At 27.7% G+C, this 20,271-nt stretch overlaps 1 protein-coding gene across 1 annotated transcript; it reads left to right on the top strand.

Moving 5' to 3' along the window:
• Positions 1-7,446: 7,446 nt before the first annotated feature.
• On the top strand, positions 7,447-9,006 carry LOC103484882 (transcription factor MYB87). Its single transcript, XM_008442217.3, has 3 exons — positions 7,447-7,878; positions 7,964-8,093; positions 8,184-9,006. The coding sequence occupies exons 1-3, from the start codon at positions 7,743-7,745 to the stop codon at positions 8,872-8,874; spliced, it is 957 nt and encodes a 318-aa protein (XP_008440439.2). The 5' UTR covers positions 7,447-7,742; the 3' UTR covers positions 8,875-9,006.
• Positions 9,007-20,271: the final 11,265 nt, after the last annotated feature.

Below are 20,271 nucleotides of genomic sequence, written 5' to 3'. Positions count from 1 at the left end.
TAATTTATAATTATTTTAAATGTCAATGTTTTTGCCGTTAGTATTTAATAAATAATTGAGATTGAAAATGTAAAATCTTAAAATTTATGGACTAAATTATCAAATCTTAAAAGGTAAGATTATAATATTTTGATGCTTTAACATTAAATTGAATTCAAATTCTAAACTTATCAAATGTATAACCTTTTGAAATCTAGATAGAAACTAGAACAAAAAAAAAAAAAGTATTTTTCCAAATAATTGTAACTATAATTAGTATTATGATGTATAAATATGTTACGAAACTGTGCATTTGAAAAATTGTTTAAATTTAAATTTAATTTCTGGAATTTCAATCAAGGATGTCACACATATAATTAAAAATATGAAATACAAATTTGTTTTTATCGAATCCTTTTTATTTAACTTGTCTGCAGAATAATATGTCCTAAATTACTGAATGCAACAGAATTTTTATAGCTGATTTGCATAAAAGTTCGAGCAATATATAAGTTAGTATCCTTCTTGCTCCTGACAAATGATGGGCTCTTTCTAGATTATTAGTCAAGCTTCAACTCCTCTAATATTTGCAAACCAACCACCAACAACTTGACTATCAATTTTAAAATTAAAATAAGAAAATAATGGGCAAAGGAGTATGAAGAAAATGAGTGTTTCTTCTACCAAGTTGCAACGGATCCCATTTTTTAATTAATCAGTAGAAACGTTTAAATTATTATATATATTCAATGAAATTAGTTTAGTATTCTTAAATCTGATTTCATTTTTTGTCAATATTTCTATAGTGTCATATAGAAATAGTTAACCATGCTTCTTTGACATATCATTACCATTTAAAAAGAAGACAAGAGGAATACATTAGAGATGGGAATGCAATTAGAAGTTATAAAAGTTTTAGATGTGGTCTATTCCCATTTATAGTTGGGTGCTGTTTTACAACTGTTGAAAGAAGAACAAAAACAATTCCCCATAACTTGTAACCCACATTTCTATGCCACCAAACAAAACAACAATATTAAAATAAACAAAAAAAACATGGAAGCTGCAGCAGGCAAACATCAGTCTGAAAAGATAATGAAATGAAAGCTGGAAACCAATCTTATCAATCTTTCATTGACCACATCACATAATACTAATATTAATAATAATAATAATAATAATAATAGTAAATAAATAATAACAACAATAATAATGTAAAAGAATTTTATTTTAAATATAATTGTTCTTCAAGTCTTTGTCTTGTTGCCTCAGGAGTCCAAAAGTAGGTCAAATTTGGAAGTAAAATAAGCTACACACATTCCATCTTGTCATCCACCTAGCCCAACACCCTCTCCAATTCACACTTTGAAATCTTCAAAATTTCCTATTTTGTCTTCATCTCTCTATTAACTTTTTTATTTTTGACCTTTTGCAAACCCTCTCCTTATACAAATATTTTCTTTATTATTATTTTTTTAAAATAATTGGTCTTTTCTTTTCCCCTTTTAAACTCGAGGGACACCTGGATCTTAAAAGAGATGGTTAGAGAGGAAATTAAAGCTCGTAGCTGACTATTTAGGTTTAGCTTTACTGAGGAAGAAGATGTTGATTCCATGAAAAAGATTTAGTTTCAATTGCCATTTATATATATTAAAAGCTTTGTACTTTAAGCTTTGTTTGGGTTTAGCCAATTTGAAAGACTGATTCCATTGTTAGCTAAGCATGAGATCATTTTGATGTTCAACCAAATGTCGTGTTTGCTTACATTTAGCCTTTTTTATTTTTCTTCTTCCTTTTTTTTCCTTTTTTCAATTCATTTGATTGTGATTAGGAACCGTGTGGAGAATTAATTAGATGTTTGTGTTTGAAGAGATAACTCATATATATATAAATGATGGGTTTTATTATATTTAAATGTGTTTTTTGTTTTTCTAGATGTTCTTAATTTTTTTCTTGTATAGTTTCTGTTGATTTTTATGTTCAACTTATATGGTCAGAGACGTCTGCGTTTAAACTTAACAGAATTACATTCATTGAAGTCATTCAAAGAAAAAAGAGGAAGAAGAAAGAAGGAAGAGAAAAATCAATGGTTAAATTGAATACGGGTGAAACTTAGAAATATATTATCCAAATAAAAAAAAGCTTAGGTTGTTATATATATTAGGGTTATCTTGAATATGTCAATCTCAAATTAATTTTCAACATATATATATATATATATATATATATATACACACACACATACTTTTTTCCCCATTTGTGGGCTCAAAAACTAATATGAATTTACCCTAACCTGATAACTTTGGGTACTTTGAACTTAGAGGTGCTTGAGTATCGTATTTTCTTACAAATGAAAGGGAATTTATTTTATTTTATATTGGGTATTGCTTCATTATCAATCTGCTAAACTTGACTGACAGTAGGTTTGTCAACGAAAATGGGTTTGATTGAGAGAGTTGTAATTAAGGTTGTTTTGATTAACTTTAAAAATTTTGGGTTTTCCTCCTAAATGAAAGCTAGCGAAAAAAATTTCATCAAATTAAATCTCTTAGATCTCACCATAGACAACAAAAGCTAATCGAATGCACAATAATGGTTAACAAAAACTTAGTTCAACTTACACCTCTTTGTATCTGTAGGACGATGTAGAATTATATTCGGAAGCGATTTTAAAATATTTTAATTTACAGGTTTTTTTTATTTTCAAAATCAAAATTAACGTTAATATCTCCTTCGATTTCTATACATAAAAGAAAAAAGATATAGGAATAAAAGATGCATCAAAAAGTTCGAGAACATGAAAAAAAATGTCTTGAATAAAAGTTAAAAAAGATGTTTGAAACTAAAATGAATGGTTTTGAAATGACTGTAATGTTTAAAATAGAAATATATCATTAATTATATAAAATCAATTTAATGTTATGATTTACTCAAATAGATTTTCTTTTAATCATTCAAAAATTATATATATTTGTAGTTGATCTCAAAAACAACAAAAGTGGTGTTATTGTTATTTTTAACCAACTTCAAAAACATTTTTAAACATGTTTTTTACTCACAATAATACAAAAACATGTAGAAAAGAAAAAGACATATTAATCTCCAGGACATACAATGGACACTGTCAAAAACAAATATTTGAAAAGCATATTATATGCATCCCACATCACAAACATGACCATATTATATGAAAGAGATAGAAGCTATCAAGGCCAAGTGAAAGACCATTTCCATCCCTTTGGTGTTGACAAAGCCATATGTTGTACTTTACCTTTTCTCACTCTCCATTATTAATTATACAAGACACAGAAATCATACCCCAACAAAAGGATCTATCGATTTTCTCTTTACTCGGTTTAGTCTTTGAACTTTAAGACAACATTTTTATAGTTAGGTTTCTCAACTTTCTATTTTGTATTTAATAAGTTCAATACATTTTAAGGTGTTCGACCATTATTCAACTTTTACGTCTCTTTTATAAGTTATTAATTTTTTTGGTTTTTGGTGATCTATTAGAATACTAAAAAAAATAAAAATTAAACCCTTACTAAACATAATAGTGAAAATTCAAGGACCTTAGATAAAATGTTTTAATTCATATCTAATATATAAAATAACTCGTAACCTTTTTTTTAAAATTGAATGTTAATGCATCTTTTAAAATATAATTAAGAGTCTACCAAAAGTTTAAAGTTTATATTATTTAAATTTAAAATTAAAGACTAATTAGACGTAACCAAAGATAAGACATAAATATTTGATTTTTCTAAAATTAAATATAGTTTTCCTTAACTTCTGGCTATGCTATGCATGATTTTTCGTAAAGTTAGAATTCTTAGTCACATTTGAAAAAGAAAAACTAATGCTAATAATAAAATTTTAAAACATAATCTTTTAGCTTCAAAACATGACTCACGCCCTTGAGAAAAAAAGAATGAGATTAATTTGAGAAAAAATGTTTTTCAAAACGTACATTTTTATTTAAACACACTTAATAAAAAATATTTAAAATATGAGTGGTTGTCTAATAATTCAATATTTTTCAAAAATAACATATTTTTAAATTAAACACATAAAAATATATTCCAAACATCCGTTTAAAAAAAGTAGTTAGACTCCGCTCACTACTTCAGACAATTTCCACTGACTTCTGAGGACACTCCGAGACGGATGAAAACAAGGGGGGTCTTATCCTTGAAATTAAACACATAAAAATATATTCCAAACATCCGTTTAAAAATATTAGTAAAAAATATATAACAAAACGATAAATTAAAAGATAAAAAGAGGTACAATTTATAGGTTAAATCTTCAAAGAATTTAAATAAAAAAATTAAATGATTGTCAAACAAAATTTAAGAGAATAAAATTACACTCCTAACAACGATAAAAGAGAGAGAAGAAAAAAAAAAGGAAAAAAGAACAACATAATCTAATGTGATAAATTCTAATCTAATCCTAATCTAAGGAGGGTGAAAAAGACGAACAAATTAAAAAAAGATATAAATACATATTATATATATATATATATATAACCTTTTTGACTTATTCATATGATATTATGGTGAGTCAAGTGAGGATATGCAGATTTAATTAATTAATTAATAAGAAGAAAAGGAATAAAGAAGAATTAGTGAGATAACAATGGAAATATAATGAATTAATTAGAAAAGAAAGAAGAAAAAAGAGTGGAAAAGATAGGCATAAGAAAGTAAGTTCCAAAATAAAGAATGACGCAATATGATTTGACAGTGGCTGCCTCCTTTTCTTCTGCTACCAATTCCTTCCTTCTCTCAAAAATATATTTAAAACAAAACAAAACAAAACAAAACACACACACACACACACTCCATCTTTCTCAATACATTATTATCTCTCACATCTGCCCTTTGTCTATTGGTTATTGCCCATTTAATCCTTTCATTCATTCATTCTTTCTTTCTTTCTTTTCTTTTTCTTATTATTATTATTTTTTTTGTTAGCTAACCAAAAGGCCACTCCCTCCCATTATTGTTTGTCATAATTTAAAACTTTTTTCTTTGTCTTTAACTAATTATTTTATTATCCTTTTCATTTCATCATCCTTATTATTATTATTATTATTATTATCATCATCAATATCCTCATTTTACACCCATTTGAATTGTTTCTCTTGACATTTGGTCACCAACCTTAACGAAAATTTACCCATTTTTATTCACACCTCTATCTAGTCTTTGCTTCTATATTTTCTCACCTTCTAGATCTTTCTTTCCTTTTTTTCTTCATTTAATAATTTTTATTTGTGAATATATTAAGGATGGAAATTTTTGAATTTAATTTTACAACTTCTAGAAGAAAATATATCCTTGTACGTCGTTGATATTTGGGTAAATCATTTTTCTTTTCTTTTCAAAATTTCAACGGCTAAACCCTATTTTGATAAAAGCATCATTGCTTGAAGTATATAAAAAGGTAACGACCTTTGGGATAAATTAATTACATTTGTCTAACTAGTTTGGAAATATTTTGAGTAAATTTGGAAAATCTTAAAGAGAAAGCAAATGTTTGCCTCTCCTATTTATGTATATTTACGAATAAATGAATGTTTAGTGATTGTTGTTTTCAGAAGGTTTAGGATTGAAAAATATGAATAAAAATCGTATCATGAGAAACAATAAGAATTTGGTAATTGGACTTTTAGGATTCTATTTGATATGTTATTATATTTTCTAATAGATTTCTAAGAAATTTAATGATTCTTGGTAACCCTAGATTACTTGTCTAAGACACAAAATTGGTACACTCTGTTTCCTTTAGGTAGGTGAATGAATGTTGTACATTAAATAGATATGTCAATCTTAAGATTAAAAATAACAGTATAGACTTGAAATTTAATAGAAACAAAATTAAAAGTTTAGAAGTCTTGTAAATATTTATGGGGTATGGATAAGGATGTTACAGGCGCGTGTCAATCTAATTGAAATACTTCCTTGTACCTACCGATCACTCATCCTTTTATTTTCTTTCTATTTTTTTTAAACTACGGAATATTTCTAAAGTTTTGATGACTTTTTAACCAAAAGTTAAAATTTTGAATTTTTTTGAGATATTTTTAGGCTTAGAGAGGTTGTTTATTGTCATCACCACAGTACAAATTGGTGTATTAATTAAATATATTTTTGAAAATTTTCCTTTTATTTATTTATTTAATTAATTAAAAATGCTATTTTCCTTAAGGGGAAGAATAATATAATAAAAGACTGTGAACTAAATTTATAATTTAATAAAAGATGAAATTATTGAAACCTAAAATTGTGTAACTTGAGTTGAACTGGTGAATCTATGATTTTGTGAAAACTAGTCTGTAAGAAAAGTGAGCTTATGTAGGGATTGGATTACGATAAAAAAATAATAATAATAAAAAAAGAACAAAGAATTAAGTGAATGTAAATTCAATGCAAAGTATTGTATAAGAAAAAAAATACATAAATATAACATTTGTAAGTTGTTTTTAATCACGAATGTAATGAGAAAGTAAAAAGTTAGAACCCTAGCTACATAACTGGGAATCTGCACATAGTTTTTTTCATCAGTTGGAACTTAAAAGTGAATATATTTTGTGAGAAAAAATTGAAAAATAGAAGGGAAAAAAAAAAAAAAAAAAGAGAGAGAGAGAGAGACGAGAATGATGGTAGGGATCTATTGCCCTAACACTATTTTTGGTTTAGGAAAAGAATATATATGTTTGTCAGAAAATGTTTTTGCTTCACTCTACAGTCTACACAGTCTTATCATACTATAGTTTTGGTACTTAATTAAGTTTTCGTAGAGAAGTATTAAACACGATATTGTTGAGTAATTTATCAAGGTGGCAGCAGCAGGGCAATATAAACCAAATATCTCTTATGTACCCAAAAAAAACCCTGCTCTCTTGCAGGGCAATACCTATCTACAGCATCATCTCAACCTTTTTTTTTTTTAATTTTTTTTTAAATTTTTTTAATTTTTTATCTTTTGAAAAAAGATGAAAAAATAAGAAGGGTGAACAACTTTGGCTGACCAATTCAAAACAGCTTTTATTTTTTATTAGTTAAAGTGGGTATTCCCTTTCTATAGGACACACAAAACAAACACCTACGCACACATATGATACATATATCATTAAAAAAAAATTCTTTCATACACTTTTGTTACTTTGGAACCATTCTTTCCCTTCTTCCTGACTAAACCCCCATGTGAGAGCACTCCCCTTCCCCCCTTCAGATTTTACTATTGATCTAGTACACACACTTTCCCCTTCTTTCTAAATTCTATTTCTATTGCCTTTTTCTCTTGCGTGTGTGTGTGTGGTGAATATTATATATATATATATAATTAAATAAATGTGAGTGAAAAAGATATTAGGGGGACGAATTCACATGAATTGTTGCATATATTGGATTAAGAGGAAAAGGTCAAGGACAAAAAAGAAACCTTTTTTAAGTCTCCAAATTGTGGCATAAATTTCAATTTATTTTAATCTTATTAAATCATAAAGTTGGGACCTTTTTTTTTTCTTTTCTTTCCAAAACTCCCTTTTTGAAATCCCTGTGTGTGACCCCTTCCTTTACATGCATCCTCTTCTCCTCCAGCTACTACTCTCTCTCATTCTTATATATATATATATATAAACCTAACCATTATCATCATGTTGGGTATCACCAAACCGATCACCAACAAATTAAATAGCTGAAAAAACCACACAAGATTAGATAAGAATTAATTAAGGAAGAAGAGAGATCATGGGAAGAGCTCCTTGTTGTGACAAGGCCAATGTGAAAAAGGGTCCTTGGTCGCCTGAGGAAGATGCCAAACTCAAAGCTTATATTGACCAATTTGGCACCGGCGGTAACTGGATTGCCTTGCCTCAGAAAATAGGTACCTTCCAAGTTTCTCTTCTCTATTGTTCTTAGCTTTAATTCTTTACACTTGATTTTCTTTACAAAAAGCATAAAATTGTTAGGTCTTAAGCGATGTGGGAAAAGTTGCCGGCTGAGATGGCTCAATTATCTCCGCCCCAACATCAAACATGGAGGTTTCTCCGAGGAAGAAGATAATATCATCTGTAGCCTCTATATAAGCATAGGAAGCAGGTAATACTTTTAATTTAATTTTTTTATAAAAACTAAATCTCCTTAATTCTTCAATTATGTAATCTCTGAATTTTTTTCTGTGGTTCGTAGATGGTCAATAATTGCAGCACAATTACCTGGAAGAACGGACAACGACATAAAAAACTATTGGAACACAAGATTAAAGAAGAAGCTTTTGGGAAAGCAGCAACAAGCTTTAGCGGCTAGAAGAATTCCTGCCTTAAAAAAGGATGATTTTGATAAGAATTTCAATAATATCATTCATCCTTCGTCTTCACTCAATCTCAATAATTATGAAGCCTCATATGTCCCAAATCTCAATACAAGCACCCAAGATCATCAGGTTAGGGACTTGATTTTGAAAATGGGTGGAAAGTTTTATTATTCTGATCATCATCATCCTCCATCATTTCAATTCAACAATCCGATGGAGAATCAAAATCCATTAGTGTTTCAAAGTTCAAATTTCGGTGAGTTGAACATGGAATTTGGAGTGAGTAATGATGGAATATTCCATGGATCAGTTGATCAAAACAGTAGTGGTGGTGGTGAATTTGGAGATCCAATAATGTTGGAGAATTTTGAGAATGGGTTAGTGGAGGATTTTAATAATTATGGGATGATGCCAAGTAGTAGTACTTCTGGAGAAAGCAGTTATAGTTTGGGTGAAATCAGTTCTTTGGGTTTTAATTATTCAGATTTTGAAGCTTCCCAACATCAACATCATCATGTTATTGCTCCTGCTTTTGCTCATCACTCTTCACATTATTCCCTTCAATGACCAAAAAGAACAAACAACTTCAGGCTACATTACAAAAAGGGTTTGTAAATTTTTATTTGGGAAATTTTTACTGGGTTTTCTAATTTTCCCCCTTAATCCAAACTCATTCAAGTTATTATTCCCTTTGTTTCTTGTTTTCGTCTTTTTCACTCTTTCTCTCTCAAAATGCTTCATCTCTAACTTTATTATATATCTCTCTATTATTTATTATTTCCCCCCTAATTTGAGTTTGCTCTCTTCTAGAACTAATTCTTATTCTTAATTCTCATTTTCTATATTAATCTCTTTATCCCATTCCATATATATATATATATATATATAAAATAAATTTTATTTTCTTTTCCTTTAATCTTCTATTTAGTTAAATATCTTTATGGAAATTGTAAGGTTTCCGAGGCAATAATATAATACTAGTCGTTCTTCCCTAATTGTCACAATGTAGCCGACATTTTTGCACGGTTACATGTAATTTTTGGTAATTGGTTTGTCTTCTAATAAAACTATTAGGTTCAAATCTAAGATATTTGTTTAGTTTCTAATGTGTCACACATACACATATACACCAGTGTAAAAATGTCAGTAATATTTACGGTGTGGTTCATTCTTTGTACAAGGGGAAAGCAAAAGTTGTTCAACTCCACTCCTCTTGCTCAAAGAAAGAGTGTTTGTGGACTCAGGCCCTAAAGTGTTCGAAACACTCTAAATTTTATCACTCTATTTTTAATTGGCTCAAAACATCGGCCTCCCAGGAGTGAAACCGTAGGGTAAAGAAGTTAATATGACGACCAAATTGATGTTTTTTAATCATGGTGTTCACAAAAACAAGGGGTAAAATTCATAATTCCAAGTGCCCAACTTAGACCAAACACACGCAACTGTGGAAAACCAAGTCAGAATTTAAGTGTAATTATTTAATGAGGAGTTAGGGGTTGGGGTTGGGATTATGAATGAAAGGGATGGAAGTGGAAGGGTTTGTGAAATAAAAATGGAGATTATTTGGCAGTGAGTTAGTTGTTATGTAGCAACGAAAAGCATCCATAAAAATGGCTGCTTTCTAACACCAACTATCTCCATGTCTTTCTACAAACTTCGTTTCCCACACATAAACAGCCAGCCCATGTAATTCCAACCAAAAAACGAACGATAATTATAAATTATAATATATATTATATATGTATGTATGTATGTATATATATAATATAAGAATGAGGTAGCTAGCTAGGGATTGGTATTGTTACACATATATGTTTGTGTTTTTGAGTTTACAAGGAAGGAGAAAAGGAGTCCCCCCTTTGGGCTCTTATTTATTTATTTATTTATTTTGAAATGGACATTATTGTTATTATAATTTATATAATTTAGGTTTGGAATATCTATATAGACATAATATTGAACAGCGTTATTACTGTTCCTTTCTTCACAACTTGGACCATCCCTTGTCTCCCATTATTAGTATTACACACACAACTTAACCACTTACTTATTATCTTTACATCCCCATATGGTCCCACTCTTCTTTCAAAATTTAAACATATCTCTTAATCAATCTTTTCTTTTTTTTCTTTCCAAATCCTTTCATTATTCTTTAAATTCAAAGAAATTTATTTGTTTCATTTTAAACAAAAAAAAAAAAAAAAGTTACATCCCAGCTTGTGTAGTTGATAAAAAAACCTTACTCATTCGGATTGAATGTTACATTAATTGAGTGAGGGTTTTTTTTTTAAGTGTAAAATACACGTCTGTTAACCTTTTTTGTCATTTGATTTTAAAGATAAAACCCCGTTTATCTGTTATGACATTTGACTATTGAGATCCGATCAAATATGTATACTCAACTATAATGAACATGTTAAAATGAAGAATAGATGGAAATTTTTGTATTTGGGATTAGAGGATCCTCCTCCTTGGCTCGATTTTATTGTTTTTGGCGAAATGCTTGTCGTATCCCTCTTGGGCATAGCATAAAAAAACATATTGTAGATCTAAAAATGTGTATGGTCATAGTTATCGGAAGTTGCGATAATAAAAGCTTATCGATAGTTTTTTTCTTTCAATAATAATAAGAATGAAAATCCAGGTTTCAATTTAAATTAATTAAAATAAATAATTTTATTTTTGGTTTCATCCTCCCGTACCAATAAAAATAGTTATATTTACTTATATATACTAATGATTATCCTCGTTATTTAATGGATGGGAAGTTTTGGTCGCACTCCCAACCTATAAGTTGATATTAATTAAATTGAATATTTTACTTTAAATATAAACCTATCATTTTACTTTATTTGTTGGATCAACAAAATTTTCAATGAAAGAGATGTAAAGTAAGTTCAATTATTTGTACTAATCAACAAATGTATCTTAAACCTATAAAACTTTACTTTTATGAATTAAACTTATTTTTATGTATAGTATTTCCATTTTGAAGAGAAAAACTTTTTAACTTTAATTTATAATCTTACGTGACTTAACCTCCCTTCTTTTAATGTTATTAATTGATGTATTATTCCATTAATTTAAGTTTTTGGGTTAACGGGTGATTTAATATGGTAAGAGAATATACATATATATAGTTCATGAGTTTTTGTGTTTAAGTTTCTACAATATTATATTTCTTCATTTAACATCAATTTTTACTAGACCTTGTGTTAAACGATGATATGTAATTAAATTCTTCATTCACCTATTAATTTAATTTATTTTTATCGATCGGTGATTTAAGCTAGAAAATGATATATACATATATATCCCGATATATGCTCTGCCCTTATTCATTAAAACTTAATTTTCAAATCTCTTAGTTGTGGATGATTTATCTCTATTTTGCATGTAACCTAATATTGAAAATGAAATTATGTTATATATAAAAAGTACATAGTCAATCATATAGATGAGACGAGACTAATTAGAGTGAACTCAAATGATTACAAAGTAGGAATCTAAGATATGGGAAATGACAAATTTGAAAATGAAGCAAAAGAAAAAAAAAATCTCAAGTTCCAACTTTTTTCTTGAATCTACTTGTAAATTGTAATATGTGTGTGTGTGTGTGTATATATATATGTATATATTTATAAAGTCAAAGGCTGATTTTTTAGGAGTTTTAAGTGCAATGGTTAACGTGCAAGTTGGACTTTGTCTGTCAATGTGTTCCAATGCAAATTCAGCTTTTCTTCTCTCAATTATTTCACCATTTTTCACATCATTGTTTGACATTTTGAGCTGACTTATTTGAACATTAACCCAAAATTATTACTCTTCATTGTTTATTATTAATTATTAAATCACTTTCATAGACTTATAATCATTCTAAATGGCTAGCTAGCCTGACAGTCATAATTTAATCAATGACTTGAACAGTCTTCTAAAATTATTTTGTTTCTATCCTTTTTGTTACATTCTTCCTAAATTTTAATTAATTATCTCCACTCTCCACGAAATATACTTCAATTGTTGATCTCATGTTCATTAATTATTAATAAATAATACTACTACTACTTGTAATCAAAGAAATAACATATAAATTTATATAAAAAATCAAGTCTAAATTAATATATATGATATATAAACATTTGTAGATAAAACAAAATTTAGATTTATTGTCTATCCAATTATATCGTTTATATAAGAAATTTATCAATGATAGATTTTACTATTGCTACGATTTTAAAAAAAATTGTTAAACAGTTAATTGATTACTACCAAATATAATTATCTACGATAATTCTTTTTGAAGTATGAAAGATTAGTTTTTATTTATTTATTTATATTTTTTTGGGTATTATTAGCCATTATTTAACTTTGAACAAGATTTGTGTGAGAATTGACTTGCTCTATGCGAATAATTTTATGTGGGTATGGTTATATAAGATAGGGGGATTGTATTAAAATTATTGACACGAATAATATCGAAAGAAAAAGAAAATCAAAGCTCTAAATTTGAAATAACATAATAGGGGTATTGTATAAAAATATCTAAGCTAAGGATAAATTGTTTAGTGCAATAATAATATATTTGTAGACGACAAGCGTCCAATAATCAATTAATGTCAATCACGTGGTTGTTGAAAAGTAATGAATTCAATAATCCTCAATTATGTTGCTCTAATGAGACCAGTTTTATTTAATTAACTATATATAATTATTTCAATCCAAGAAAAGTTGACATCATTTCAAAATAATTAAATTGACGGAACCCAGGATTGACTCCATCAATTAGTTACCATGGAAAATTCTTCCATTTCGATAGGTTATTATTGAATCTTCCTTATGTTAATTTAATATCTAATACTAACAAATTAGTAAATTCATGTCGGAGAGCTTGCCATTTAGACCTAATTCTATTCTATCTCGTGCTTTAAATGATCAAGTATTAGAGAATTTTGAATAAAATGTATTATATAAACTCTCTAATCCTAACGACGTTGTCCCTCTAAATTAAGAATTATTATCTAATCAAAATTGTTATATTTCTCTTTTTGTAAATGTAATGTATAAGTGAAATTTCTATGTTGATTAATTTGTTTATTACTTTATGTTTTATATGTTCTTTCATCGATTCCATAACATGTCACATGATTATATTCACTTGTAACAATTATGTTACAAAGGTAGAAGAAAAGATCCAAATCTAAAATTCTAAATTTGGAAATCTCCTTCTAATTTTTTTTGAAATCGATGAATGATGATATGGTAATAGATAAAATATGATGTTTTAACTTAATAATATAATAATTAATTCATCTATTTTATAACAACAACCATCATGAAATCTAGTTTTTGCATCATGTGATTCAACAAAGAATAATTGAAATTTTAGAAACGGTAAGAAATAAAAGGCAAGAAAGTGTTATTAATCTAATGAATATTTAATTAATAGGGGTCTAATATCGAGGGTCAAAAGTACAAATATTTTTGTGGCCTATGTAATGTCTCAACTAAGAAAACCTCTAATTATGAAGCCAACTTATTTGATGTCTTCTTCAATATAATATTAACCAAATATATGAATAATATTTAGTTTAGACCACAAAAAAATACTGAAAAAACAAATCCACATAATCTTACAAACATTCTCAACAAAAACAAGAAGGAAACAAACAACATTTCATTATTAAATAAACAAAAATACTTATTTTAATTATTGCAAAACAACAAGAAGTTAATTTTCCTTAGGAAAAAGAAAATAGGTTGTAATTAATTAAATCTAATGGGAAGCAAAAATTCGTTACATGTGGCGGCTAAGATGTTATTAATTTTAAATGCCCAATTGAAGGAGACATTTCAAATTCATACACAATATATAAATATCAGCTCCTTTTTCTTCTTTAATATTGATATAATATGTGCATCCGAGGGGCTAAGTTTAGACAAAAGTTAATTAATAATAGACTAAGGTTAACTTAATATCATCTAATATATATATATATTTTACATTCTCAATCTCTAGCATGAATTTAATATATAATAGTAATTTAGTTTCCACAAGAAAATACCATGCATTATTGAAAAAGAACGTTAGATAACAAAAATTGAGATAGATTATATTAAAATGGAACCAACGTTAAAGTAGAGAATTAAGATAAGAAATAAAAGGAAACTAAGGATTTTATCCCAAGAAACTTCTTGATCAATTTCCAAAGAAATGAAGCAATAATTTCAAAAGGGTGTGTCCATATAAAAAGTTTTCTTTTTTGTTAAATAAATAAAGATATAAATGTGTGTGTAAGCAATGACATCAATATGTTAAATGGCTTGACTCAATATAATATATTTATATATTAATTGATCATGAATAATGTTTGTGGTATTCCTTTAATTACAATTGAAACAAGGACGCACTTAATTAGCAATTAGCCACTATATGCAATCAAATTCCAACTCATATGATATACCATTACCATCCAATGTGATAGCCGTTTCAATAACACTATTAATATCTATCTTTTAGTTCCTTATACTTATCCCTACCTATTTAATCAAAACAAGAAAAATTCAGTTCCATATCAAAAATGTGAACATTCCATTTATAAGAGAAGTGATAATGTGCCAAATAATTCGGAGGGAGAGAGATTCAAATGAGAAAAATTATAGTCGACGATTATTATGTTTTGCTTGTTTTTGTTTTCAGAAATTAAGTTTATAGACATTGCTTTTAATTCTAAGTACTTCTTCCTGTTTATCTTCTACCAATAATTTAAAAAATCAAATAAAAATTAAAAAATTAGAAAAAGGCACTTTTAAAATAGTTGTTTTGTTTTTTAAATTCGGACAATAATTCAACTATTGTATTTAAGAAAAATGTAAATAATGGTAACACGCGGAAAGAAAATAAGTTCAATTTTGATAAACAAAAACAAAAAACAGAATAGAAGTGTAATTGGCTGAAAAATAAGTTTTAAATGATTTTTTTTTTGTTATACAATCAACAATTTAGGGGCTAGTTTTAAAAAATCTAGCTAAATATCTTGAAATTTGTCTAAAAATATAAGAATGTTTAATTAGGAAAGATGAGTGAGAATTATGAAAAAATAAGCCCAACTTTTCAAAATCAAATTACTTATCACAAACATACAATCTCTCAATTGGCCGACTTTTGTTTAGTCTTCTTTACTTTATATTTAATTGATCTCTCGTCCTCCTCTATATAAACTCTCGTTTGTACTTTTTTTTTTCTTATACTTACAATCTTATCTAAAATATGAATGCGATAATTTAAAAGGAAATTACAGCAAATGATAAAACAATTTAACACATCTTTTTTACCTATTGTGAATATTACAAATATGATAAATAATTAATGATATTATATGATTATCAAATGACTATCAGAGAGTTATTGAAGAACTATCAGAAGACTTTTAAATTTGTTACTTTTGCAATTTAGAAAATGTGGTAATATAGATTTTATTACCGTCATTCTTTTTGCTATTTTTGCCAATACCCCTAATTTAAATGTGTTTACATAGTTGAAATGATCAAATATATCTATTAAATCTCATCTCATCTATCGTGAAAAAAAAATCACAAATGAATCTATTTTATAGGTTTTAAAACATATATTGGTTTTGTGTTGATTAAAATTTTAAAAGCATTTATTTTATTTTTTAAATGGAGGAAAAAAATTCTAAGGGTTATTCTCAACCTTTCCCTGGAAAAAAAAATACAAAATCCAAATAGATTGCGTTACTATTTAGTATGAGATGAAAACATAAAAAGATGTTAGGTTAATTTACAAGTTTAGTTTTAAAACAATTCTGGTGCAACAAAAACGTAGTAGATTAAACGTAATGGACCCATAACCCATAAATTCTAGAAAAAAAACTCGACTTTGATAAAAAGTAGTCTAATAATTTACCATTGAAGATTAAAAACGGCTTCATAGGTTCTTAGCTTTTAATTTTGTATTGATTAAGTTTGCCATCTTGAATTTCCAGCTTTATGTCCATCCTATCTCTAAAATTTTAAACTTGTTTTTAATATGTCTTTGACATAATCAACATATAATTTTCAAAATTCACTCTATCAAAACATAAAATTTAAATTTAGAGTTTTATTATATATAAAATTTAATTTTATATCTAACGGATCTACTATCAATTTACAAAATTTAAAATTCCATTTGAAATTTTTTTAATTTCATTTAAGAAGGATGATCATTTATTATACAATAAAATAATAAAAATCAAGCAGAAACAAGTATGATTAACTAAATTTACAATAATTACATTTACATCTTGGTTGAACATATATATATATACACACACACACATATATGTGGTACAAAGATAGTTGAATATTTTAAAATTGGCTACTTTTATGAGTAATATTATTGTTATTATTTAAGGGTTGGGAAGAAAGGTAGAAAGAAAGAAAGAAAGAAAGAAAGAAAGAAAGTAAGAAAGAAGGCCATAGAAGGGTTGATTGAATCCAATACAAGCCACGACAAAAGCCCCCCGACGATCTTCCAATTCATACCCAACCTTTTCTCCCATTTTCTCTTTAAATATTCATATATTACAATTCATCAATTCCTCCCACTCACTTTATTTTATTACGTAGATGTTGACACTCACTTACCCTAATTTTATATTTATTTATTATTATTATTCTACCCCCTCATTTATATACCTTTTTTTTTAAAAAAATTAGATTATTAAACTATAGTAATTAACATTCTGTGCTACACCTACTGACTTTGCCTTCTTTTTCCAAGAACTTTGCCACTATCAATTTGAATTTTAAAACTTATTGTATTATCTAATCCTGGATGTTGGATAATAACCCATCAATATTTAACTTCAAAAGTTGACTCTTTGTACCTGCCTTCCTTGGGCTGTAACCGAGCGATAGAGTTGGGGGCTTTACTACCCCATCTACCATTTTATTCTAAATAAAGCGGGTCGGCCTGATCCAAGCCTAACGGGCTTCCAAAAGCCCATCAATTCCTAATTATGGGCCTCTCTTATTTTGCAGAATTATTACGCTCATTATTAGATTTTCTTACATTTCATTCCTTTCTTTCATTTCGGCTCAATTTGTAATTCGAAATTCAAATTACATTCAATTCCCACCATTTTCAATTCAAACCTCTTTCTTATCATTTTCGATCCATATAACGTCTCATTATTATATATAGTTACGATAAAATGTTAAAATGATAGTGAATTTCTTATAGTCAAAAGTGAGCATTCTTCATTTATCCAAATATTATATATTAGTACAGTTTTATGATTAAATGTGAGAACGTTGTTTAGAAATTACATAAGTATTGCATCTCTACTCATAGTTTTGTATTAAAGAATATTATTGTACATATAATTTGAAAAGTACATGAACAAAAAGAAGAGACATCTAAAAAAACACATAAAAAGTAAAATGGAGAAACAAAAGCATATAGGACAAATAGTTTTGATCTTTACCAAGCAAATGAACATCATCATTCTTTACTTTCTTTGAAGTACAATAATAATGGGTTAAAGTAATAAAAAGAATAAACAATAATAACCCTTTTGCATAGAACTAAAGTAAGTAATTATACTAAAAAGAACACGAGTGGGTGAAAAGACAAAAAAGCATATCTTTATGGAAAAAGGAAAAGGGCAGGAAGCGGGATATTTGGGATACCTCACCCACTTTAACATCCAAGAACCAAAAACCAAAAAGCCCAAGTTTTATTTTGTTGGTTTGGCATTAATTTCACAGACAAATACTAAAGCTATGGTTTTTAAAAAAGCAATGCCAATTCCTCCTTCGACATATTCCACAATCTCCATATGTTTCCTCCCATTTCATGTAATTTCCCTAAATCCACGCATATTGTACTACAAAAAAAGAAGAAAAAAACACTCTTTTTTGCTTCTCTGGCTGTGAAATGAACTTGGATGGAGTTTGTGATTTAGAGAGGACAACATGCGCTGTTTCTCATATTTTATTCTTTTGACCAAGTATTTTTGTTTGAGGGAAATTAAGGGTTATTGAAAATGTGCAAAATGCATAGTTCTACTTCAATTGAGTGTAAAGGAATATGTTTCGAATGGATGTGTATAATATCCACTTTTGTCGTTTAGTATAAAGCAAAATACCATATGTTATACCATTGTTAGAAATTCAATTTGTAATACACTAAAGCTACAAGTCCAATCCAAGAGATCCGAATGGAAAAGGTTCAACCAGTCGGCTGGGTCTTGACGGACAAGGCCCAATATGAATTTCAGCCCAATCTTAGCTTGATTTTATTGACCCAGCCAACTTGAATAGACCGAACCAACTAGCTTCGGTCGGGTCAGTCTAATATGTCATATCATATATACCTCCCAAAAAACTCTAGCCATGTATTTAAAAGGAAAACTACGAGCTGCATCCATCCCGAATGTTCATCTATCTCCTTCGTTAATATATACACATACATACAACATGCATGCGGTATACATATATATGTATATTATATGAGTATTTTTCACAATTAAATACTTAGTAGTTAGTACATTATGTAAATATGAATGCAGTTCAAGATGTACTTAAATTCAAAATTTTTAATGATTTAAACATGTGAAGGGATGTTAGGCACCATATTAATACCTACTACTTGTATCAAATTTATGCAGATACCCAAACAAAAGATTTATGAAAATTGACAATGAGTTGGGATCAATTCATCATATGACAAGTACAACACAGCTTATGTTACTCACTAGGGCTAACCAATCAATTTTTTATGACAATTTTTGTCACGATAATTTGAGATTAGTGTTCAAATAACTTGACTATTAACAAATAAAAATCTTCCCATACATATAACACCAATGCAATTAATTGATATTAAGTATAGAAAATTGTATGCTCTCTTCATTACAAAAATAATATTTGTCTGGGACTAATAACTCAACTAGATTCGTGGGCAATAGACTGCCATGAATTCAAAACATAAACTAATGGGAAAAATACATGAAAATCACAAAATATGTATATATATGGATGAAAATATGAAATAGGTAGATATTATATGATGTATAAAAGTCAAAAAAAGAACGCCCAGAAATCATGGAAAAAAAGTCAAATAAAAAGACAGTGACATGATAGTCAAGAAACATATCCTGCACAATAGATTATGCAAAACTTTCAAAAAAGCAAGATCTCAAATATATTTATGTGATCCCCATGCACAAAACTGTTTATTTACAAGATCACGATTTATTTTTTCTTCTTCATGCATGGTCAACTCCACTGCATAAAAATCTTTCTTTCTTTGTTTTTTTTTTTTTTTTTTTTTTTACTTTTTTGTTTCTAATTTCAAAGTGCAGTATCCAACTTTTATAGATTTCGTCCAGATCGTTTCATGTAGATATTTGATCCGTGAGTTTGAAAAACTTTGGATTTCGCTTGACACATGTTTTTATAAATTGTAAAACATAACTTTAATTTGTTTTTACTCCACTCATATTTCTTACCAAGTTTGTTTGTAATCGATCTCCGACAACTTTTTCTTGACAATATTTAGATGGAACATAAATGATCGTTCTTCAAGATAAATTGGGATAGAAAATAATCATCATTTTTTTTCAATCAGAAACAAAGCATTCATATTGAAATATTGATAGAAACGAAAGGAATTTCGTAGAAGGCCCTCGATTGCAAAATTTTCTAGTGTTGCCTTTTCTTTTTTCTTTTTTTAATAATGCTATACCATAGTAATGTAAATTTATATAAAACGATAACCATTATACTATATATGTCGAGATTTTTTGATACACAAATTTAATAAGATGAATGAAAAAAAAAACAAATAGACAACCAAAATGAATATGGTAAAGATAAGAGAGGCTAAGTTTGGTGCAAATTTAATTGTATCAAATGGGATGAGACGAGGAGTAGGGTTTTTGGTGCCAAAAAAAAACA

The sequence above is a fragment of the Cucumis melo genome, chromosome 8 (genome assembly GCF_025177605.1).
Source record: "Cucumis melo cultivar AY chromosome 8, USDA_Cmelo_AY_1.0, whole genome shotgun sequence".
In the NCBI taxonomy this organism is placed as follows: domain Eukaryota; kingdom Viridiplantae; phylum Streptophyta; class Magnoliopsida; order Cucurbitales; family Cucurbitaceae; genus Cucumis; species Cucumis melo.
The sequence above is the reverse complement of the archived record's forward strand: the minus strand, read 5'-3'. Positions and strand labels throughout refer to the sequence as shown.

Bases quoted from the DNA above. Each gene is read 5' to 3' on its own strand.
- LOC103484882 (XM_008442217.3), top strand. From the start codon at position 7,743: ATGGGAAGAGCTCCTTGTTGTGACAAGGCCAATGTGAAAAAGGGTCCT. The intron at 7,879-7,963 runs GTACCTTCCAAG...TAAAATTGTTAG, and splicing joins TGCCTTGCCTCAGAAAATAG to GTCTTAAGCGATGTGGGAAA. The intron at 8,094-8,183 runs GTAATACTTTTA...TGTGGTTCGTAG, and splicing joins TATATAAGCATAGGAAGCAG to ATGGTCAATAATTGCAGCAC.